Consider the following 24,407-nt stretch of genomic DNA (forward strand, 5'->3'; position numbering starts at 1 on the left):
TATATGCACATATACTCACTCTATGAACGAACGCATGCACATTCTACCTATATGGGCACCTTCAAGAGACTGAGCCAACACATCGTCTTGAGATTGATGAAGTCGTCACATACGCCTCTATAGTCAACGGAAATGTTTCATCTCACTAAATGAACCGAAAGTCCGGAATAAATTCAGGAAAATGCAAGCACTAACTTGGAACTTTCATGTGCTGGTTCCCGCAAAGAACCTAACCATCTGAGCTAGCCTCGGATCACAAAAGTTAGGGTATGTCGGCTGTGAAAATTGCACTACAAGAAGTTTCAGCTTCTTATGAAGTTGGTTTACTGGAAACTCCCGCCCTCTTTGGTTCAGCTTATAACTTCTGGACCGAAAAATTGGCAGCTGAAGTTGAACCAAACACAACCAGCAAGAGCTAAGTTGGAGGAGCCGACTCCCTCAGGTATGCCGTATGCATAATGCAAGGTTACAGGAACCACTCACGTAGTTACAGTGGTATAGAGCGCAAAATATGGACATGAGTGCACAAGCACTGTCAAATCTATGCAGCTACGAACAAGCTCAGTCAGGATTTGGTTCTTGGTTACAGATACAAGTGTACTTCAACTTCTAATACACAAGCTCACGGGAGCAGAGCGCCACATGACACAAGCCCAACTTGTGCAAATTTGTCATTTTTGTATCTCAAACAATGTTACGAATTTTGATTTGAATTTTTATGACAGCATACATTGATGTTATGTCAATGCACTAAAAAAATCAGATTTTTTCAAACATTTTTAAATGTGCAACGAAGGACCAGTGCACGGTAGCACCAATTGCCCCGGTTCACCAGATACATCCCCAATACTAGTTAGAGGTGATCAAATAGTAACATATTTACATATATAAATATATTAGAGAAGGTATAGCGCTAGGAACATATTACAAGCCGATAATTGCACATATACCTAATGCTTCCCGTGGTGAGAAAATACATCAAGACAATAACACTCATAAGAAAAGGCAGCAGAGAAATTAGCGCTGCCTGGCAGATTGCATCATTTTCAAACATTGCTTTCAGCAAATAAACTGAATTAGTAGGACCAAGGTCATCAATAGTAAAACCACAAGATCATGTGATCATAGCTTCTTGAGTACTACATCTATGCTGCACACCAGCACTCCCAAGTACTACTTAAAATGCGTCCATGTCAGGTTCAGTAGAAATCACAAACTTGCCCTCCAATAGGTAGCTGGAGGGAGGTGATTAAACTGATTATTAGAAATGCAGGAACCCGGCATTATATCCAGCTACCTAAACCCTTCAGGGACGTGCATACCAAAACCACGCTTCAGCTTCTCAATTCTATTCAGCAAAAGGGAGATGACTGTGAGTACATGCAATAACCATATTGGAAGCAATATAATCAAGAATATAACTGAAATTGCTAAATCCAAATGCTATCAAAATGGCTGCATAAACTTGGACTTTTTAACAATTGAAGAACCAAAATGTGGCAGCTGAATACTAATCTAGATGAGCAGTACACTAGATAAGGTCTGGAACTTGAAAGCTGGAGTTGCACATATAGTCGACTTGATAATTTAGTCCAATAAGATTTAGCAGCAACGACTGACAAATACGGAAAATTATTGTTTACTCCCCCGATCCAAAATGCAACTCATTTTAGCCTTTTCAAATGACAAATAAGGTCTAGTATCACACTTCTGCTCATGGTGTTCCTATTTAGCCTCTCATTAATTTCATATTGAGCAATAACTCTAGTATCTGATTGTACTGCCAAAAAAAACTCTAGTGTTTATTGTAGAAATAAATAAATGGTAATATTGCTACCTATACCCTTAATCTTGTGCCCAACTCTAAAAGAACCTACCTTTTGGATTGGAGAGAGTGACCTCCTCAAATAAAGTTCAAAACTTGGAAGTACAGTTAAAGTGGAGTATCTAATAAGGTGAGTTCATGCTAAAGATTGGAGGGTTGTGCCTAGGAGAAATAAGTCACTGAAATAGGTAAAAGTGTGTTATGGCTCAAAGTGATGCTCCAAAATGGCACTTTACTTAACAAGGATGGCTGGTAATATATCCAACGTTAGCACTTAACCCAGTTCTTCTAACTCAGCAGTTCCCAGAAACCAAAAATATAATTCCCAACAGAAAGCCAGGAGGCATATCGAGTATGCATGGCTTAGGACGTGACTCAAAACCCATGGCAAACTGTGGAATTTATCTTCCATTACACTCACTTAGCTGGTACATGATTTCCTAGGATGTTCACTTGTTTCTCCACCTTAAGCTATCCATGGGTCTACCCAGCTCCTCCTACCTCTTACAAACAGTCAAAAGACATGGCTCTTACGTACACAATCTCAAACTGCAGCATGAGCTCACACCACCGAGAACACACGGACTCAAATCCAAGCGAAAATGGTTTAATTGCCAATCACATAGATACCATCTCTTGCTTCCAGATTTAAAAGCCTATATAACCTTACATTTGGCAAAAATGTCAATGTTCATAAGTTGTTCACTCTCAAGGGACATGTCTCCAATCTCGTAGATGCTTGCGGGGGGAAATTGGCTGTGCAATGGCAAGATCTGCTGGATGTTTGCCACTCCACCACATTGACTGATGAAGGTGTGGATGCTAGGGGAAAAAGGGTTCAGTGTTATATCTATATACTAGCAAGATGCCCGTGCCGGAACATCAAGATGCATTTGTATGAGTAGTTTATCTAGTGAGAGAAAAGGATGAACGAGGAAAAGCCTTATTTGCAAATGTGGATAGGGGTGTGGGTATCTTTTTGCAAAATTGCCATAGTTTCCTTCCTATCCGTCAGATATAAATCGGACGGCCTATATTGTAGGATGGCAGGCACACCATCATCACCAACTCTGTTTTTTATAAGAGTAGAGATACACTTCCTAAAGGATGTTTGCCATGAGAAAGTTTTTAGACAATTGTGGTGCTTGAAACTCCCTTTAAAAGTGAATGGGAAGAATTTTAACTAGAGACAACCCCTTAGGGAAAGGAATGGATCATCATCGCTCTGCTCTTTTTGCGTAATAGTTGAAAGCATTGACCATCTCCTCTTCAGTTGCCCTGGCCACATCTGTATGGAGCATTGTTCAAATGTGCTTTTTCTTCACCTACACCTCACAGTGGAGTTGGGTAGGTAGGGGAACGGCTTAAAGAAAGCAGGGTGGGAACATGATATAGCTAAACTGTGTTTAGCTGCAATGTTTTGGACACTGTGGAAACCACAAACACTGCTTGTTTTGAAAACAAGCTACCTTCTGACCCCAGTGGGGTTATTTACCACATTTGCTATTGGCTTGACTAATGGGGTTATTTGTCAAAAAAAAACATAGTACCATGGACTTGGTAATAATATGATGGAGCACAAATGAAGCTTGTGGGGCTTGGACTAATGATGCTCTATGTTCATCCCAAAATCCTAACTGATGGAGAAGGATGGGCAATATATTTCAACACTCCCTCTCACGTCTAGGCTACTCCAGGCCTTAGATGCGGGATTGATATTTTATTGGCCCTGATACCATACTAAATTAATGCTCCGGCCAGTTCCTACAAATGTCTGAACTGATGGAGAAGGGTGTGCAATATATTTCAACAACTCTGGGTTGTACATTTACATATCTTTTTAACTAATTTTTTTCAACAAATAATATCAGGATTTACGGTGTCCTACACTTTATTGGCCTCTTACTCCACAAGTCTGACTCCCTAGCAACTTCTACAACAAGCATGGAGACCAATTTGATGGCCACAAAAGCTGTGGTTTGCCACACTTGTGGCGTGAGCAAAATCGTGGTAGTCTGTGGAGGGCAGCGAAACATGCCCTAAATATCTTAGCAGCAAGGACATGCAGCCGTGCACAGAATGTAAAGGAACTTACGTGGGAGCAAGTTTGCCAAGACTGCGTAGCTTATTTCCAGCATCATCGGTAATATTTCCAGAAATCTCAATGGAATATGATTTGCCAGAGATACGTGGAAGTCCTCTTCCTACAAGCAAATCTAAATCTCTCTGATGAAGTTCTCTGCCATTGACAATGACATCAGTGTCTCCACCAGCACAATTTCTGGGCATTGGATAATTGAATTCTCTTATATATGGCTGCAAAGTAGAAACCATGAGAACACAATTTTATGAAAGCACCCTTGGTTAGAAAGAAGAACAGGATCTAGATCTTACAGGAATAATGCCAATACATTCTCTACCCATGATGCCCCAAAATCCAGCACGGCAGTCATACCTGCACCACGAACACAACAAACAGAACTGTTAATGTTGACTTAAAAGAAATCCCCCTGAACCAATAGAAGTTCATCATAGAGCGGCATGTATCAAACTAATTAGCTAGATAATACTAGGCCAGATTATCTAATTGATGGCTCTCTAGTATCCGTTACAAAATAAAAGCCCCAAGCCAAGTGAAAAATGAATGATATGAGGGGGAAATGGAGGTAAAAATCGACCACAAATCCAACAATAAACAGCATTTATGTTCATGCAAGTTGAAAGGTAAGAAGTTCAGTAATTGGCGTGATGATAATCATAACAGTAACAATTTGAATTCTATATGTGTGCAAAAGAAACATACTAGTTACCACCATGATTACCTAACTAAAGATATGAAACGTTAAACTTATCAGCCATTATTTCAGTTTCTTATGAAGAAATTAACAGATGATGGGGAGGAGGTACGAGTAAAAATACTTTATCCTTAGTGTTGTTGTGAATGATTGCATCTCACATCAAGCACTATTTTAAAAAAATGCTTGGTTAAAACTTAAGAGGAATGCTTTTTTGCAGCACTGCTATGACATTGCAATTTGCAAGGCCTTCACTTTCTCATTGCTCACCACAATCAATAGTGGGTTTCAGAATAGCTGTGAAGTGCAATCTGTATGAGATGTGTGTGTTGGGCCAAAAGTTATTGAGCCTCAACCATCAGCACGCCCATGAATTTGGTTTCTAGCTATCAGATATGATATGCCGAAAATAGTTTATTGTTTAGAAAAAAGACGGGGCACGTCTGCACACGGAGCTAAAAGCAAAAAATATGAGTCATGGAAGAGAATTCCATAGAGATCTGGTAGCCTTCTAGAACACATACTCATAATAGTCACCAGAGCATTTTCTGCTTTACCATCTAGAGATTCTGAAAAATAATTATGGCTTGTCTATCATAATTTCACTAAGCCAGGTTACTGCTATAAGACAAGCATTTTTTTGTCCTTATCAAAGTGAAAAATGAACAAAGTAAACCAGTCTGCACAGTGCAAACTAGTACAAGTGCAGCAGACTGTTCAAAAATTTAATTGCTGCTGGCGCTACAGAAATTACTTACCAGTATGAGCCAGGTTCAACAGGACCAGCTTTCTTTTCTGCCTTCTTAAGAGCTCTTTCCGAGATTGGATGGCCATTGATTGAAACTTTAACACTATCCATGGACTGGTTAAATAAAGAAAGGTCCTTGAACCCCTTCTTCAAGAAACCAGCAAAAAATGATGAATCCCCACTCTTACCAGTTGAGGATTGATCTTCATCTAAACCAGCCTCAGAAGAACCACGAGAAAAACCAGAATTTGTGCGCCCATTAACTGATGACCCACTCTCCGTTAGGGCATTGGCATCCTCAGCACATGGCTCATGCAATTTTCCATTATCTTGTTCCATTAGGTTTTCTTCATATCTCTCACTTGTGCTTGTACCTTCAAATTCAATGGCAGTGTTGGCATGTTCAAGGGCACTGTTGCTGTCTGCTGTGTTGTTTTTATCAAACTCATTACTTGTGTTCTCAACTTTCAGACCGCTTGTTTCATCTTCTTTGCTGTTGTGGTCATATTTCTTGCGTGTACCTTCACTTTCAGGACTGATTGTGACATCGGTTTTGCTTGTCCACCCATGCTTTTCATTTCCATTCTCAAGACTATCAGGGTCAGATTTTGTACTATTCTGCCCATGCATTTTGCTAACATCTTCAAGGCTAGAACAGTGATCTTCCTTGTTCTTTTGATCATGCTTTCTGCACATGCTTTCCTCTACAAATTCAGCTTCATTGACCTTTTGTTCACTTCCCATGCTGACACTCTCATCATCATTAACAATGTATTCTCCTTTGCAATTTAGGTCAGATTCATTATCCATACCTAAGTCCTCTGAACTATTGTGTTTTTCTTGGCTGCACAGTGGATCAACAAGTTTGTCCTCTAAAATTGGGGAACACGGGCTGACTGGACCATCTATGGAATGTTCCTCCTGACAATCTGCATCTCTTTCACATAATATATCCTTTGGGCTTTCAATATCTCCAGACCTGCCTGGAGACAGAGAGATACCATCTGCTTTCGACTGAATGCTCCTGTTTGAGCCACATTCTTTGTCAGTCCTTTCATGACTAATGGTGGAAGAAACTGAATTATCATCACCAAAATCTATGTTGATTTGCATGCTGCTGTGCTCATTCAAATTATAAAACGCAGAAGTGACATCATCATGATGCTGATGCTCAAAATCTCGCCTCATTCGATCATGTGAGCTTTGCTCAGTTTTGGACAAGCTGAAGGGCGGTGAGGATGTGTAGGGAATAGTCTTTCCTTTCATGCGCTTCACACTGATTATCTCAGAGCAAGACCCACACTGTAGCCTGTTTTGTTTCCACCCCATGCATTTTTCCATTGGCACCTGCAAGAGATTATAACAAGAACTGCAAACAACAAATGGCGCAGCGCCATGCATTGGCCGGCAGAGATGTTCTGCCTTCTTCCTAAAATACTCAGCCCTTTTCTTTGACACCGAGCGATGCGAGTAAAGCGATGATGCCACAGACCTTTGGTCATAATCTGATGAAATAGATGGTGACCTTTCAAACCGGTAGCATTCATGCTGCCCAGCGAAGTATCTGGCCATTGGTATGTGCTCTTCTTGTGGCGCAGGCCTCTGTCCATGCAGATAATGCGGGCTAGCACACGCATACTGATGGTAATTCCCATGTCCAATCCCACCGTTCTCCCACTGCCTCCCTGGGTACTGGCGATACCGCCCACTTGACTGCCTCGCGTACCTCTCCCCATGATCAGAGTGCTGCGGCTCACATGGGCTCAACGGCAAGCCATGCCCATACCGGGCACCATAGCGTGGGCGGTGATACCCGGGTAGAGGTACCGGCTCGGGGAGGTCAGGGAGCAAGGAGGGCGGTCGGCGGCCCGCCCGACGGTGCTCCCGTGGCTGCTCGGCGACCTGGCAGGACCGCGTGATTTGGTCCCTCAGCTCGTCCAGCTTGCGCAGAAGCTCCACGGGGTCCTGCTTGAGCACGCCCCAGTCGACGGCCCTCTGGTCGCTGCATTGCGCGCGCTCCTGGAGCCCAATCCTCCGCCTGTACTTCATCTCCTTCAGATCGCCCATGGCGCCTCCCTCCCGTAGGCGTTCCGTCTCCTAGTTTCCTCGCCGGGCCGAGAGCGTCCAATCTGCGGGAAGGGATTAGAGCAGTGGATGAATAACAGATCAGCGCGGCGGATCCGACGAGCGGCGGGAAATGGGTTAAGTAAGATCCGCCACGGGCTCGGTGTGTCGGGAGGCCCGTCGGCGATTACCTTCGAAGAGAGCTCGTGGCGGCGAGGCTACGGCGCGGGGGGCGTGGCGGCGCCGCCGGGCCGACATTAGGGTTTGGCTGGGCAGCAGGAGGAGTCCGCCATGAGAGAGAATGGGGGCGGTACTTGAGTGGCAAGTGCGAGCGGTAACGGAGACGACAAGGGAAAAGAGGAGTAGTGCTTGGTTATATTTGAGCGGGCTCCGGAGGTGTCCGGAGGGACCGTTTTGCGATATCGAGATTCCTCGAGGGGCTCGAGCGCGGTGGGCGGTGGGGTAGCGTATGGATGCGGTCCTTCTGGCTGCGCCGCTGACGCAGGGGGTCAAAGAGCTGGGCCCACGTGGCGGCGAGCGGCCTGGGTGGGTACAGCTGGTGGGAACCGGGCGTGTGGGTGAGGCCTTCCCTTTCTAAAAAAAGCATTTTCCCTCTTGTCTTGTGGCCAGCACTAGAGATGCTGCTTAACCAAGTAATTAATCACGTGCTCGCCGTGCAAATCTAATGCAGCTAGTCCTAATGGTCTTTCTCATAATACTCCAAACATTGCGACAAAAGAATATATTTTTTTGCCAACGGAACATACGTTCCGCAATTTATCCGAAATTTGCCAAAAGCAAAGGTTACTCTCGTCTTATAATAAACATGCGTACGCCTAGGGCACTCAGCTCTTTATTATCATTGCCCTTTTTGCGTGCCGTTGCTTCTAGAAGTTTGATCCTGATTCAAGCTGTCATCCTCTCTCTCTCGGGTCTCGGCTAACGAAAGCATCTGGGGACCGGAAATTTCCCGTGTTGCCTTCGATGCGAGATGCTGCGGCCGTGGTTGGATCCACGCACTCCAAAGCAGCAGCCGTGTAGCTTTCGGGGCAGGAACAATCGGCAGGACGAGAAAAAGGGAGAAGCAAGCAAAGCAAGAATAGTACATACAGAGACGGCTCCGCGTAAAGGAGGCCTACTTTGTTGAAACATTTTGCCCAAACGCTTCGAGCGAGCACCACAAGTTTCCTCGAATTGGTGAAAGTATCTTTAAAGATACGAGTAGGAAACATGGAAAAGAAACCTATGGTTGGCTGCTACTGCATTTTGATCTGTCTTGGCCTGGCCTGGCCGAACGTCACGGGATTTATGCCCTAAAGTAAGTAAAAACAAGTGTAGGGGTAGCGGTAATTTCTAAAGAGAATCTGGGTATAGAACCTGCCGACCCAGAGAAAGTCACGTGGCATGTGATGTGATCAAGCGAGCGAAGGCCCATCCAAAACCTCCCTTGGTAGGCAAGGAAGCAAAGAAAGGTCTCCAGTCCAGATGTCGCACACCAACACGCGGCTTTCGGTCCTCTACCCAAAGGCGGAAACGTCGAGCAAAGCACGCACACGCACACGCACACGCACCGCAGCACTGCACGGACGGGTAACAGATAAAGTTGGTGATGATGGCATGGTATTCTCCCTCGCTGTCTTTTTCCGACGGTCTCGCGGAGTCAATACTTGACCTGACGGTAGATGCTCTGCTCTCCTACCACGTACGTGCTCACCTAGACATTCTTAGAGGAGGGCCGACGTGTGCTCCTTTTCCGTGGCAGATTAGCCTCGGCCATCTACTCGGGTTTGATCTGCTTTTCTCCGCTGGCGCAACGACAAATCAACTGGTGGTAGCAGTAAGCAGGAACGGGCCGTGGGAAAGGAAACGGGCGCTGAGGTCCAACCAAAATTTTAGCAGACGGCACTGGTGCCGCATGTGGGTTTGCCTGTGATTGTCAAGTATGGCTGCACGCTTCTGTCTCTGCGCTCTGCTGTGCTGTGCGCTGAAAAGACCTCCCGTCTCAGGTCAGCAGATCTTGGGCGGCGGCTTTGTTTCAAACTTCAAGTCCACCCTCCAACGCGTTTGCTTCGAGTATTCGTCGACGTTGCTACGGGTCCGTCGTTTCGTTACAGGTTAGACCATCTACAACCCACATGACAAATATGACCTCACAAACGTCAATAACCGGTCAGAGCAATTCCAACGGCCCGATCCAAACGGACGTCGTTTTTGTCCGTTTTTTGTCCGTTTGGGTCGGCCGCCCGCCCGCCGTCCGCCCTCTTTTAGTTTTGGATCGGCAGTGCGTCCAACGAGCCGACACATTTTCATGACCGCACGCGTTTAACATCATGCCGTCGCCCTGATTTTGACGCTCCAGCATGCGGGAAAGGTTCGTTCGCGCTGGTTTTGGCGCTCCAGCGGCGCGCGCTAGCTATAAAAGAAGGCGCTCTCTCCATACTCTGTCGGCCGCCCACTCTCGTCGCCTCTGCGCCACCATGTCGATCCGCCGCCTACGCGCTTCGGATTTTCGCGGAGTCCGCAAGCGCCGCTCCGGCGCCTTCTCCGTCGAAATCTGGTTTCGCGAGAAACGTCTCGCCCTCGGCACCTTCGACACTGCAGAGGAGGCGGCCCGCGCGCACGACGCGGCGGCGTGGCGCCTCCTGAGGCCTCGTCGGGATATGAATTTTTCCAACGTGTCGAGCCAGCGGGCGCAGGATCTGGCGCCTCTCCCGCGGCTTTTCACCAACGAGGATCGTCGTGTCCACCGGAGGCGGCAGCGTCGCCTCGCCATCGCAGAGAAGGACGTGGAAGGCTTAGTGTTGTGGCGTGGAGGCTACCCGCAGGACATCGTCGACGAGCGCCAGTTCTACAAGCAATTGAGATCGGAGAGGGACGCGAGGAGAAGGAAGAGAGCCGCCTATGGGAGGACAAGCGTTCACGGAAGCAGGCAGCTCAATTGAAATTGAAGCTACGAGAAACGGCGGGTTGGGACTTTGAAGACGAGGCGTATGCTGACGCCTACATTCAAACATCAGAGGAGGACATTACCGAGTCGGAGTCAGAAATCGACGAGTAGTGGTCTTTTCTTTTTATCTGTGTACGCTAGAATTATCTATGTATCCATTTTTATCTGAAAAAATGGCCGGCGGCGTCGGCGACGTAGCAGGCGGGCGAGGGTGTGAATCCAATGTGCCACCGACCAGCGGGCCCGGTGAGGAAAGAGGGTGAGCGCACGCGTCCGTCCCGTGTCCGCGCCGACGCAAATCCGACTCAAAATGGGCCTGGAATGGGTCGCCCGCGGACGAAAAACGGACGCACGTCCATTTGGGTCGGCGCGTTGGGCCGCCACTTTTGTCTGCGCCGACCCAAACGGACGCGGGCGGACGAAATGGGTCGCCCCATTGGAGTTGCTCTCACACCTCAAATTAACACAACTGCATCGGACATCTCATACTAAATTTTAAAATTCATGCAAAAGCATGCAAAGGAAACAACCTACGTACTACATAGATCATCTAAGCTATTTCTCGTTGGAGATGTCGACTATCTCCGTGCCCGACTCCGGATACATGGGTGGCAGCTGCAGCTCCGGCACCTCCAGCTGCTCCGCTCCGACCTCCTTCTTCTCCTCTATCTTTGCGTCGAGTTTGGTGAAGAGCGCGTCGGTCGCCGTCCGCTTCTGTCGGAGGAACTGTCGGTTGGCCTCCACATAGGCCTCATTCTGGATGGAGTCCAGGATGGCTTGCTGCTTTGCCATCTCCGCGGCTTGGACGACGATAAACTTCGCCTTCGCCTCTGCCTCCTCCGTGTCCAACCCCGGAGCAGGCTACTCCGCCTCGTCCTCCTCCAGATCCGCCACCTCCATCGGCTCCGGCAGCTGCTCTCCCTCCTCCTCCGGCTCCGGCTAATTCAAAGGCAGGCGGCACGCCTAGCCTGGATCTCCTCCGCGATCTGCCTCCGGCGCTCCGGCATGAGCATAGCGTACGTGGTGATCTTCTGCCGAACCATGGAGATGCCGGGGAGCATGGGAGGGCGGGGGAGAGGAGGCGGATGGGCTCAGGTTGCGGCGCATAGAGGAGGGAGGTGGATGGGCTAAGGTTGGGGGACGTTGGCCGGCTTAAATAGATGGATTTGGCCTCGGGTCGGCGCCACGCGGCGTTCACATCGCGGTGATGGAGGAGGCGTCCGTCGAACCGCTAGGCTTCCTGGCGATTACGCGTGAGACCCCATCGTCAGTCCTACGTGGTGGATGCGTCCGGACGCCCTCATATCCTTCCCATATTTGGGTTGGATATGAGGGGTGCCGGTCAGCCCGGGCGTTTGTAGCCCGTTTGAGGCGTTCGTTTGGGTCAGATTTTCGTGACCGGTCAGTGACCGGGCGGGCCACCTGGGCGTTTGAGGCCGGTTTGTGGCACCTGGTTGTAGATGCTCTTAGGCCCCATCCGGTCCGAATGTGTCCGTTTACACCCAAACAGACAGACAACACTGCCCAACGTGCGACCGCATCCGCAAATAATGTCCATTTCTGGTCCGTCTCGACCCATATTGGGCGCAATTTTGATCGGTCTTTGCGATCAAACGGACACCGAACGGACGTGCACACGTCCTCTCGCTGTCCGCCTTGGGCCCGTGTGTCGGCCATAGTTGCCTCCCACCGACCCCATTTAATTCACACGCGTGGACAGGCCCACCGATCAGCCATCCAGCCGCCCCGGCCGCATCCTTTTTTATGGCAAAGCCATGGACTGGGAAGTCCACTTCCCCACACTATCACTGTACCATGGCTCCCTCCATGCCCGGCACCGAACCCTACCCGCGCCACCCCACCTCACTCATCGTCGGCCGTCGCTTTGGGCTTCTGGAAGTAGGTGCCGGGCAAGAAGGGCAAGCACGACCATGAGGCAGGCTCATCTTCCACCTCACCGAGAAGCGCGACCACCCACTCCACCTCGCCGGTGGCATTCTCGATCTCCCCTCCTGCGGCTCTGGCCTGTTTTCGAGTGTACGTCAAGGTGGACGTCTGGTGCCAATACTGGCAAACATGCACCCCGTTGTCGTGGTGCGATGCCCACCTCCTCAATGGGTGGCATTTGAGCCTGGATCAGGTGTCGATCCCCCTTTCCCCATGTCGGCGAGCGGCCATGCCCTCCTGGAGGAGATCAACCACCGGCGCACCCACATCCCGCTCCAGTACCTCGCCGATCGGTGCTATGACGTCGACTCACCGGTCTGTGGCACTTGGTTCCAGGACAAGCACAACATGCGCCGGCAAAACTTCTTTGTTGTCCATGATCGTAGCCCGACCCGCGCGTCACGTGTGCATGAGCCAAGCCCACCTAGAGTGTGCAGCCTCATGTCGACGCCCTATCCCTCCTCGTCGTCGCCGCCACTATCAACTTCCACCATGACAGGGAGGAGCGGCTGGTGCGGGTCGTCATGGAGGACTCCGAGAGGGAGTACAAGCGGAGCCGGGAGGCGCAGTCGATGGATTAAAACGAACTGGAAGGGTCAACATCGGCTGAGCAGGCGGCATGCGATGAATGTTCCGGGTAATTTTATAGATCTTATATGTTGTGACCGAGGTGTTGTAACAACCCCAGCCAAATTTGCGGCGCATGATGTGTGGCCATGAGCCATATCATTACTGCAAAAAATAATCCAAAAGCTAGGGGGAAACTTAATAAAGGACGCAATATGTAGTCGAACTTTTCTTGTAAAAAAACCCTATCTAGTTCTAATGACTGATTGGAAATAAAAGAGAAGTCGTAAATTGGCTAGCCATAGAAACGATGCAGTAGGGCAGCATTCTAGGGGTTTGGCTCCAGGCGGTTGTCCTTGGCATCTCGGATCCAGTACGCTCCTCCAATAAGCACATTGTCGATGATGAATGACCCATTCCACGGTGCAGACAATTTATGTTGACCGGGTTTATCTGGGTAGCATCGTAAGACCAGGTAGCCGATGTTCAACAACTTCACCCTGACCTCGCGTTGCTGGTATCGTCGTACCCGTTGTTGGTAGTGAAGGAAATATGCCCTAGAGGCAATAATAAAGTTATTATTTATTTCCTTATATCATGATAAATGTTTATCATTCATGCTAGAATTGTATTATCCGGAAACATAATACTTGTGTGAATACATAGACAAACTAAACGTCACTAGTATGCCTCTACTTGACTAGCTCGTTAATCGAAGATGGTTATGTTTCCTAACCATAGACATGTGTTGTCATTTGATTAACGGGATCACATCATTAGGAGAATGATGTGATTGACATGACCCATTCCATTAGCTTAGCACCCGATCGTTTAGTATGTTGCTATTGCTTTCTTCATGACTTATACATGTTCCTGTGACTATGAGATTATGCAACTCCCGTTTGCCGGAAGAACACTTTGTGTGCTACCAAACGTCACAACGTAACTGGGTGATTATAAAGGAGCTCTACAGGTGTCTCCAAAGGTACATGTCGGGTTGGCGTATTTCGAGATTAGGATTTGTCACTCCGATTGTCGGAGAGGTATCTCTGGGCCCTCTCGGTAATGCACATCACTTAAGCCTTGCAAGCATTGCAACTAATGAGTTAGTTGTAGGATGATGTATTACGGAACGAGTAAAGAGACTTGCCGGTAACGATATTGAACTAGGTATTGAGATACCGACGATCGAATCTCGGGCAAGTAACATACCGATGACAAAGGGAACAACGTATGTTGTTATGCGGTCTAACCGATAAAGATCTTCGAAGAATATGTGGGAGCCAATATGAGCATCCAGGTTCCGCTATTGGTTATTGACTGGAGACGTGTCTCGGTCATGTCTACATTGTTCTCGAACCCGTAGGGTCCGCACGCTTAAGGTTTCGATGACAGTTATATTATGAGTTTATGAGTTTTGATGTACCGAAGGAGTTCGGAGTCCCGGATGAGATCGGGGACATGACGAGGAGTCTCGAAATGGTCGAGACATAAAGATCGATATATTGGACGACTATATTCGGACATCGGAAAGGTTCCGAGTGATTCGGGTATTTTTTGGAGTACCGGAGAGTTACGGGAATTCGCTGGGGAGTATATGGGCCTTATTGGGCTTTAGAGGAAAGAGAGAGGAGAGGTTGGGCGCCCCCCCAAGGCCTAGTCCGAATTGGACTATGGGGAGGGGCTGCGCCCCCTCCTTCCTTCTCTTCTCCCTTCCCTTCCCTTGCCTTGACTCCTACTCCTACTACTTGGAAGGGGGGGAATCCTACTCCCGGTGGGAGTAGGACTCCTCCAGGGCGCGCCATAGGGGCCGGCCCTCTCCCCCCTCCTCCACTCCTTTGTATACGTGGCCAAGGGGCACCCCATAGACACACAAGTTGATCTTCGTGATCATTCTCTTAGCCGTGTGCGGTGCCCCCTTCCACCATAATCCTCGATAATATTGTAGCGGTGCTTAGGCGAAGCCCTGTGATGGTAGAACATCAAGATCGTCACCACGTCGTCGTGCTGACGGAACTCTTCCCCGACACTTTGCTGGATCGGAGTCCGGGGATCGTCATCGAGCTGAACGTGTGCTAGAACTCGGAGGTGTCGTAGTTTCGGTGCTTGATCGGTCGGGCCGTGAAGACGTACGACTACATCAACCGCGTTGTCATAACGCTTCCGCTGTTGGTCTACAAGGGTACGTAGACAACACTCTCCCCTCTCGTTGCTATGCATCACCATGATCTTGCGTGTGCGTAGGAATTTTTTTGAAATTACTACGTTTCCCAACAGTGGCATCCGAGCCTAGATTTTATGTGTTGATGTTATATGCACGAGTAGAACACAAGTGAGTTGTGGGCGATATAAGTCATACTGCTTACCAGCATGTCATACTTTGGTTCGGCGGTATTGTTGGATGAAGCGGTCTGGACCGACATTACGCGTACGCTTACGCGAGACTGGTTCTACCGACGTGCTTTGCACACATGTGGCTGGCGGGTGTCAGTTTCTCCAACTTTAGTTGAACCGAGTGTGGCTACGCCCGGTCCTTGCGAAGGTTAAAACAGCACCAACTTGACAAACTATCGTTGTGGTTTTTGATGCGTAGGTAAGAACGGTTCTTGCTAAGCCCGTAGCAGCCACGTAAAACTTGCAACAACAAAGTAGAGGACGTCTAACTTGTTTTTGCAGGGCATGTTGTGATGTGATATGGTCAAGACGTGATGAGATATAAGTTGTTGTATGAGATGATCATGTTTTGTTGAAGTTATCGGCAACTGGCAAAATCCTTATGGTTGTCTCTCTATTGCATAAGATACAAGCGCCCAATAATTGCTTTACTTTATCGCTATGCGATAGCAATAGTTGCAAGAGCAATTGTTGGCGAGACGACCACGTGACGACACATTGATATAGATCAAGATGATGGAGATCATGGTGTCATGCCGGTGACGATAGAGATCATGACAGTACTTTGGAAATGGAAATCAAAGGCGCAAGATGATGATGGCCATATCATGTCACATATTTTGATTGCATATGATGTTTATCTTTTATACATCTTATTTTGCTTAGTTTGACGGTAGCATTTTAAGATGATCTCTCACTAATTATCAAGAAGTGTTCTCCCTGAGTATGCACCGTTGCGAAAGTTCTTCGTGCTGAGACACCACGTGATGATCGGGTGTGATAGGCTCTACATTCAAATACAATGGGTGCAAAATAGTTGCACACGCGGAATACTCAGGTTAAACTTGACGAGCCTATCATATACAGATATGGCCTCGGAACACGGAGACCGAAAGGTCGAACGTGAATCATATAGTAGATATGATCAACATATTGATGTTCACCATTGAAAACTACTCCATCTCACGTGATGATCGGACATGGTTTAGTTGATTTGGATCACGTGATCACTTAGAGGATTAGAGGGATGTCTATCTAAGTGGGAGTTCTTAAGTAATATGATTAATTGAACTTTAATTTATCATGAACTTAGTCCTGGTAGTATTAGCATATCTATGTTGTAGATCAATAGCTCACGTTTAGCTCCCCTATTTTATTTTTGATATGTTCCTAGAGAAAACTAAGTTGAAAGATGTTAGTAGCAATGATGCGGATTGGATCCGTGATCTGAGGTTTATCTGCATTGCTGCACAGAAAAATTATGTCTTTGATGCACCGCTAGGTGACAAACCTATTGCAGGAGCAGATGCAGATGTTATGAACATTTGGCTAGCTCAATATGATGACTACTTGATAGTTTAGTGCACCATGCTTAAACGGCTTAGAATCGGGACCTCAAAGACGTTTTGAACGTCATGGACCATATGAGATGTTCCAGGAGTTGAAGTTAATATTTCAAGCAAATACCCGAGTTGAGAGATATGAAGTCTCCAACAAGTTCTATAGCTAAAATATGGAGGAGAATAGCTCAAGCAGTGAGCATGTGCTCAGATTGTCTGGGTACTACAATCGCTTGAATCAAGTGGGAGTTAATCTTCCAGATAAAATAGTGATTGACAGAATTCTCTAGTCACCATCACCAAGTTAGTAGAACTTCGTGATGAACTATGATATGCAAGGGATAAACGGAAACGATCCCCAAGCTCTTCGTAATGCTGAAATCGACGAAGGTAGAAATCAAGAAAAATATCAAGTGTTGATAGTAGACAAGACCACTAGTTTCAAGAAAAGGGCAAAGGGAAAAAGGGGAACTTCAAGAAAAATAGCAAGCAAGTTGCTGCTCAAGTGAAGAAGTCCAAGTCTGGTCCTAAGCCTGAGACTAAGTGCTTCTACTGCAAAGGGACTGGTCACTAGAAGTGGAACTACCCCAAGTGATTGGCGGATAAGAAGGATGGCAAAGTGAACATAAGTATATTTGATATACATGTTATTGATGTGTACTTTACTAGTGTTTATAGCAACCCCTCAGTATTAGATACTAGTTCAGTTGCTAAGATTAGTAACTCGAAACGGGAGTTGCAGAATAAACAGAGACTAGTTAAGGGTGAAGTGACGATGTGTGTTGGAAGTGGTTCCAAGATTGATATGACCATCATCGCACACTCCCTATACTTTCGGGATTAGTGTTGAACCTAAATAAGTGTTATTTAGTGTTTGCATTAAGCATGAATATGATTTGATCATGTTTATTGTAATACGGTTATTCATTTAAGTAAGAGAATAAATTGTTGTTCTGTTTACATGAATAAAACCTTATATGGTTACACACCCAATGAAAATGGTTCATTGGATCTCGATCGTAGTGATACACATATTCATAATATTGAAACCAAAAGATGCAAAGTTAATAATGATAGTGCAACTTATTTGTGGCACTGCCGTTTAGGTCATATTCGTGTAAAGCGCATGAAGAAACTCCAGGCTGATGGGATTTTGGAATCACTTGATTATGAATCACTTGGTGCTTGCGAACCATGCCTTATGGGCAAGATGACTAAAGACTCCGTTCTCCGGAACAATGGAGCGAGCAACAGATTTGTTGGAAATCATACATACTGATGTATGTGGTCCGATGAATATTAAAGCTCGCGACAAGTATCATTATTTTCTAACCTTCACAGATGATTTAAGCAGATATGAGTATATCTACTTGATGAAACACAAGTCTGAAATATTTGAAAAGTTCAAAGAATTTCAGAGTGAAGTGGAGAATCATCGTAACAAAAATAAAATTTTCTACGATATGATCGCAGAAGTAAAATATTTGAGTTACGAGTTTGGCCTTCAGTTAAAACAATGTGAAATAGTTTCACTAATCACGCCACCTAGAACACCACAGTATAATGGTGTGTCCGAACATCGTAACCGTGCTTTATTAGATATGGTACGATCTATGATGTCTCTTACCGATCTACCACTATCGTTTTGGGGTTATGCATTAGAGACAGCTACATTCACGTTAAATAGGGCACCATCTAAATTCGTTGAGATGACACCGTATGAACTGTGGTTTGGCGAGAGACCTAAGCTGTCATTTCTTAAAGTTTGAGGTTGCAATGCTTATGTGAAAAAGTTTCAACCTGATAAGCTCTAACCCAAATCGGAGAAGTGCGTCTTCATAGGATACCCAAAAGAAAATGTTGGGTACACCTTCTATCACAGATCCGAAGGCAAGATATTCATTGCTGAGAATGGATCCTTTCTAGAGAAGGAGCTTCTCTCGAAAGACGTGAGTGGGAGGAAAGTAGAACTTGATGAGGTAACTGTACCTGCTCCCTTATTGGAAAGTAGTTCATCACAGAAATCTGTTCCTCTGACTACTACACCAATTAGTGAGGAAGCTAATGATGATGATCATGTAACTTCAGATCAAGTTACTACCGAACCTCGTAGGTAAACCAGAGTGAGATCCGCACCAGAGTGGTACGGTAATCCTGTTCTGGAGGTCATGTTACTTGACCATGACGAGCCTACGAACTATGAGGAAGCGATGATGAGCCCAGATTCCGCGAAATGGCTTGAGGCCATGAAATCTGAGATGAGATTCATGTATGAGAACAAAGTATGGACTTTGATTGACTTGCCCGAAGATCGGCGAGCCATTGAGATTAAATGGATCTTCAAGAGGAAGACGGACGTTGATAGTAGTGTTACTATCTACAAAGCTAGAATTGTCGCAAAAGGTTTTTGACAAGTTCAAGGTGTTGACTACGATGAGAGTTTCTCACTCGTACCTATGCTTAAGTCTGTCCGAATCATGTTAGCAATTACCACATTTTATGAAATCTGGCAAATGGATAAACAAAACTGCATTCCTTAATGGATTTATTAAATAAGAGTTGTATATGATGCAACCAGTAGGTTTTGTCAATCCTAAAGGTGCTAACAAAATATGCAAGCTCCAGCGATCCATCTATGGACTGGTGCAAGCATCTCGGAGTTGGAATATACGCTTTGATAAGTTGATCAAAGCATATAGTTTTATACAGACTTGCGGTGAAGTCTGTATTTACAAGAAAGTGAGTGGGAGCACTACAACATTTCTGACAAGTATATGTGAATGGCATATTGTTGATCGGAGATAATGTAGAATTATTCTGCAAAGCATAAAGGAGTGTTTGAAAGGAGTTTTTTAAAGAAAACCTCGGTGAAGCTGCTTACATATTGAGCATCAAGATCTATAGAGATAGATCAAGACGATTGATAAGTTTTTTCAATGAGTACATACCTTGACAAGATTTTGAAGTAGTTCAAAATGGAACAGTCAAAGAAAGAGTTCTTGCCTGTGTTACAAGGTGTGAAATTGAGTAAGACTCAAAACCCGACCACGGCAGAAGATAGAAAGAGAATGAAAGTCATTCCCTATGCCTCAGCCATAGGTTCTATAAAGTATGCCATGCTGTGTACCAGACCTATTGTATACCCTGTCCTGTGTTTGGCAAGGGAGTACAATAGTGATCTAGGAGTAGATCACTGGACATTGGTCAAAATTATCCCTAGTGGAATAAGGATATGTTTCTCGATTATGGAGGTGACAAAAGGTTCATCGTAAAGGGTTACGTCGATGCAAACTTTGACACTGATCCAGATGATTCTGAGTCTCAATCTGGATGCATATTGAAAGTGGGAGCAATTAGCTAGAGTAGCTCCGTGCAGAGCATTGTTGACATAGAAATTTGCAAAATACATACAGATCTGAATATGGCAGACCCGTTGACTAAAACTTCTCTCACAGGCAAAACATGATCACACCTTAGTACTCTTTGGATGTTAATCACATAGCGATGTGAACTAGATTATTGACTCTAGTAAACCCTTTGGGTGTTGGTCACATGTCAATGTGAACTATGCGTGTTAATCACATGGTGATGTGAACTATTGATGTTAAATCACATGGCGATGTGAACTAGATTATTGACTCTAGTGCAAGTGGGAGACTGAAGGAAATATGCCCTAGAGGCAATAATAAAGTTGTTTTTTATATTTCCTTATATCATGATAAATGTTTATTATTCATGCTAGAATTGTGTTATCCAGAAACATAATACTTGTGTGAATACATAGACAAACTAAACATCACTAGTATGCCTCTACTTGACTAGCTCGTTAATCGAAGATGGGTATGTTTCCTAACCATAGACATATGTTGCCATTTGATTAACGAGATCACATCATTAGGAGAATGATGTGATTGACATGACCCATTCCATTAGCTTAGCACCCGATCGTTTAGTATGTTGCTATTGCTTTCTTCATGACTTATACATGTTCCTATGACTATGAGATTATGCAACTCCCGTTTGCCGGAAGAACACTTTGTGTGCTACCAAACGTCACAACGTAACTGGGTGATTATAAAGGAGCTCTACAGGTGTCTCCAAAGGTACATGTTGGGTTGGCGTATTTCGAGATTAGGATTTGTCACTCCGATTGTCGGAGAGGTATCTCTAGGCCCTCTCGGTAATGCACATCACTTAAGCCTTGTAAGCATTGCAACTAATGAGTTAGTTGCAGGATGATGTATTACGGAACGAGTAAAGAGACTTGCCGGTAACGATATTGAACTAGGTATTAAGATACCGACGATCGAATCTCGGGCAAGTAACATACCAATGACAAAGGGAACAACGTATGTTGTTATGCGGTCTGACCGATAAAGAACTTCGTAGAATATGTGGGAGCCAATATGAGCATCCAGGTTCCGCTATTGGTTATTGACCGGAGACGTGTCTCGGTCATGTCTACATTGTTCTCGAACCCGTAGGGTCCGCACGCTTAAGGTTTCGATGACAGTTATATTATGAGTTTATGAGTTTTGATGTACCGAAGGAGTTCGGAGTCCCGGATGAGATTGGGGACATGACGAGGAGTCTCGAAATGGTCGAGACGTAAAGATCGATATATTGGACGACTATATTCGGACATCGGAAGGGTTCCGAGTGATTCGGGTATTTTTTGGAGTACTGGAGAGTTACGGGAATTCGGCGGGGAGTATATGGGCCTTATTGGGCTTTAGAGGAAAGAGAGAGGAGAGGTTGGGCGCCCCCTAAGGCCTAGTCCGAATTGGACTATGGGGAGGGGCAGCGCCCCCTCCTTCCTTCTCTTCTCCCTTCCCTTGCCTTGACTCCTACTCCTACTACTTGGAAGGGGGGAATCCTACTCCCGGTGGGAGTAGGACTCCTCCAGGGCGCGCCATAGGGGCCGGCCCTCTCCCCCCTCCTCCACTCCTTTATATACATGGCCAAGGGGCACCCCATAGACACACAAGTTGATCTTCGTGATCATTCTCTTAGCCGTGTGCGGTGCCCCCTTCCACCATAATCCTCGATAATATTGTAGCGGTGCTTAGGCGAAGCCCTGCGACGGTAGAACATCAAGATCGTCACCATGCCGTCGTGCTGACGGAACTCTTCCCCGACACTTTGCTGGATCGGAGTCCGGGGATCGTCATCGAGCTGAACGTGTGCTAGAACTCGGAGGTGCCGTAGTTTCGGTGCTTGATCGGTCGGGCCGTGAAGACGTACGACTACATCAACCGCGTTGTCATAACGCTTCTGTTGTCGGTCTACAAGGGTACGTAGACAACACTCTCCCCTCTCGTTACTATGCATCACCATGATCTTGCGTGTGCGTATGATTTTTTTGAAATTACTATGTTTCCCAACAGGTAGAAGGAGGAATGTACCTTAGCTACGTCTCGTTCCCTGTCTAGGGCGTCTAGATCATCCCGTCGACTCTGGTCGGCCTCCCGTTTCTCGTACAGACATACTCGAGGTGCATCGTGTATGGGGTCACTAAGGATAATGGACTCAACGTTGTACACCATAAAAATGGTGTATAGCTCATGGATCGATTTGGAGTAGTTCGCAAGCTCCACAACATGGAGTTGTTGAGCTCGTCGCCCATTTGTTGTCGTCTTCCTCAAGAGATTGAGTCAGCTAAGGTTTTATGCCACTTAGAATCAATCCAATAGCATGTTTTACCTGCCCGTTTGTTTGAGGGTGGTAGGCGGAGGCGTAGTCAAGCTTAATGATTTGCTTGACGCACAACACTTTTACCTCCTCGACCGTGAAGTTGGATCCATTGTCCATGATAATGTTGTGAGGCATCCCATAATGGTGCACCACACCTGAGATGAAGTTTATCACCGGATTTGCCTTTATGGAGTGGTTCGACCATGTCTAGCCCCCAGACCGCTAACGGCCAGGCTATCGGGATTGTTTCTAAGGTTGTAGATGAAGAAAATATGCCCTAGAGGCAATAATAAAGTTGTTATTGTTTATTATTCATGCTAGAATTGTATTAACCGGAAACTTAGTACATGTGTGGATACATAGATAAACAGAGTGTCCCTAGTATGCCTCTACTTGACTAGACTGTTAATCAAAGATGGTTAAGTTTCCTAGCCATAGACATGTGTTGTCATTTGATGAACGGGATCACATCATTAGAGAATGATGTGATGGACAAGACCCATCCGTTAGCTTAGCATGGTGATCATTTAAGTTTTTCTGCTATTTCTTTCTTCATGACTTATACATGTTCCTCAGACTATGAGATTATGCAACTCCCGAATACCGTAGGAACACCTTGTGTGCTATCAAACATCACAACGTAACTAGGTGATTATAAAGATGCTCTATAGGTGTCTCCGATGGTGTTTGTTGAGTTGGCATAGATCGAGATTAGAATTTGTCACTCCGTGTATCGGAGAGGTATCTCTAGGCCCTCTCGGTAATGCACATCACTATGAGCCTTGCAAGCAATGTGTATAATGAGTTAGCCACGGGATGATGCATTACGGAACGAGTAAAGAGACTTGTCGGTGACGAGATTGAACTACGTATGATGATACCGCGACGATCAAATCTCGGGCAAGTAACATACCGATGACAAAGGGAACAACCTATGTTGTTATGCGGTTTGACCGATAAAGATCTTCGTAGAATATGTAGGAGCCAATATGAGCATCCAGGTTCTGCAATTGGTTATTGACTGAAGATATGTCTCGGTCATGTCTACATAGTTCTCAAACCCGTAGGGTCCGCATGCTTAACGTTCGATGCCGATTTGTATTATGAGTTTCGTGTTTTGATGAACCGAAGTTTGTTCGGAGTCCCGGATAAGATCACGGACATGACGAGGAGTCTCGAAATAGCCGAGACATAAGGATTCATATATTGGAAGGCTACATTCAGACACCGGAATGGTTCGGGTCGTTAATGGGCCATCATGGGCCTTAGTGGAGAAGAGAGAGGGCCGGCCAGAGGTGGCGCCCCCCCCTTGCCCAGTCCAAATCGATGTTGTGGATTACAGACACCCCCCTTGCTCGTCGGGAATTGGACAAGGGGAGGGGTGTGACACCCCCGATTCAATCGTACACTAATCATACACGCAAATGTGTACGATCAAGATCAAGGACTCACGGGAAGATATCAGAACACAACTCTAGACACAAATTGAAATAATACAAGCTTCATATTACAAGCCAGGGGCCTCAAGGGCTCGAATACAAGCTCGATACACAAGAGTCAGCAGAAGAAACAATATCTGAGTACAGACATAAGTAAAACAAGGATGCCTTAAGAAGGCTAGCACAAAAGCAACACGATCGAAGAGGCAAGGCCTCCTGCCTGCGACCTCCTAACTATTCCTGGTCATCCGCGGTCTCCAAGTAGCAGTATCCGTCGGCGGTGGCGTGTGGCTCCAGAGATCCACCATCTGGTTGCATCAACCGAAAAGAAGAAAGAAGGGGGAAAAGGGGTAGCAAAGCAACCATGAGTACTCATCCAAAGTACTCGCAAGCATAAGATCTATACTAAGTATGCATTGGTATCAAATGGAAGGGTTTTATTTGTGGACTGAACTGCAGAATGCCAGAATAGGGGGGAGGCCTAGCCTATCGAAGACTAGCATCTTCAACAGCTCCAAGCATCTTGCAGCATGTAGAAGAGTAAAGAATAGCATTTTAATTTAACAAGCATGTTGTAGCATTAATGCCTAGAGATTCTTCCTCGACTCCCTGCGAGAAAGCAATCCCGGGGTCACATATCTCAAGTA

At 46.1% G+C, this 24,407-nt stretch overlaps 2 protein-coding genes across 2 annotated transcripts; one reads left to right on the forward strand and one right to left on the reverse strand.

Moving 5' to 3' along the window:
* Positions 1-860: 860 nt before the first annotated feature.
* LOC125530202 (uncharacterized) lies at positions 861-7,790 on the reverse strand. The gene is made up of 5 exons (XM_048694601.2): positions 7,624-7,790; positions 5,379-7,497; positions 4,220-4,280; positions 3,921-4,141; positions 861-1,348 (listed from the first exon to the last, which is right to left on the reverse strand). Exons 2-5 carry the CDS (start codon positions 7,433-7,435, stop codon positions 1,294-1,296), a joined length of 2,394 nt encoding a protein of 797 aa, XP_048550558.2. The 5' UTR covers positions 7,436-7,497; positions 7,624-7,790; the 3' UTR covers positions 861-1,293.
* A 2,119-nt stretch (positions 7,791-9,909) lies between these two features.
* Positions 9,910-10,374, forward strand: LOC147979917 (APETALA2-like protein 5). Its single transcript, XM_087515394.1, has one exon. The coding sequence runs from the start codon at positions 9,910-9,912 to the stop codon at positions 10,372-10,374; it is 465 nt and encodes a 154-aa protein (XP_087371520.1).
* Positions 10,375-24,407: the final 14,033 nt, after the last annotated feature.

Source organism: Triticum urartu, chromosome 3A, assembly GCF_056163025.1.
Source record: "Triticum urartu cultivar PI428250 chromosome 3A, HENAU_Tu73, whole genome shotgun sequence".
Taxonomy (NCBI): domain Eukaryota; kingdom Viridiplantae; phylum Streptophyta; class Magnoliopsida; order Poales; family Poaceae; genus Triticum; species Triticum urartu.

Bases quoted from the DNA above. Each gene is read 5' to 3' on its own strand.
- LOC125530202 (XM_048694601.2), bottom strand. From the start codon at position 7,435: ATGGGCGATCTGAAGGAGATGAAGTACAGGCGGAGGATTGGGCTCCAG. The intron at 4,281-5,378 runs GTAAGTAATTTC...TTCGTGGTGCAG, and splicing joins GTTGAACCTGGCTCATACTG to GTATGACTGCCGTGCTGGAT. The intron at 1,349-3,920 runs GTAAGTTCCTTT...TTTGCTGAATAG, and splicing joins CTTGGCAAACTTGCTCCCAC to AATTGAGAAGCTGAAGCGTG.
- LOC147979917 (XM_087515394.1), top strand. From the start codon at position 9,910: ATGTCGATCCGCCGCCTACGCGCTTCGGATTTTCGCGGAGTCCGCAAG.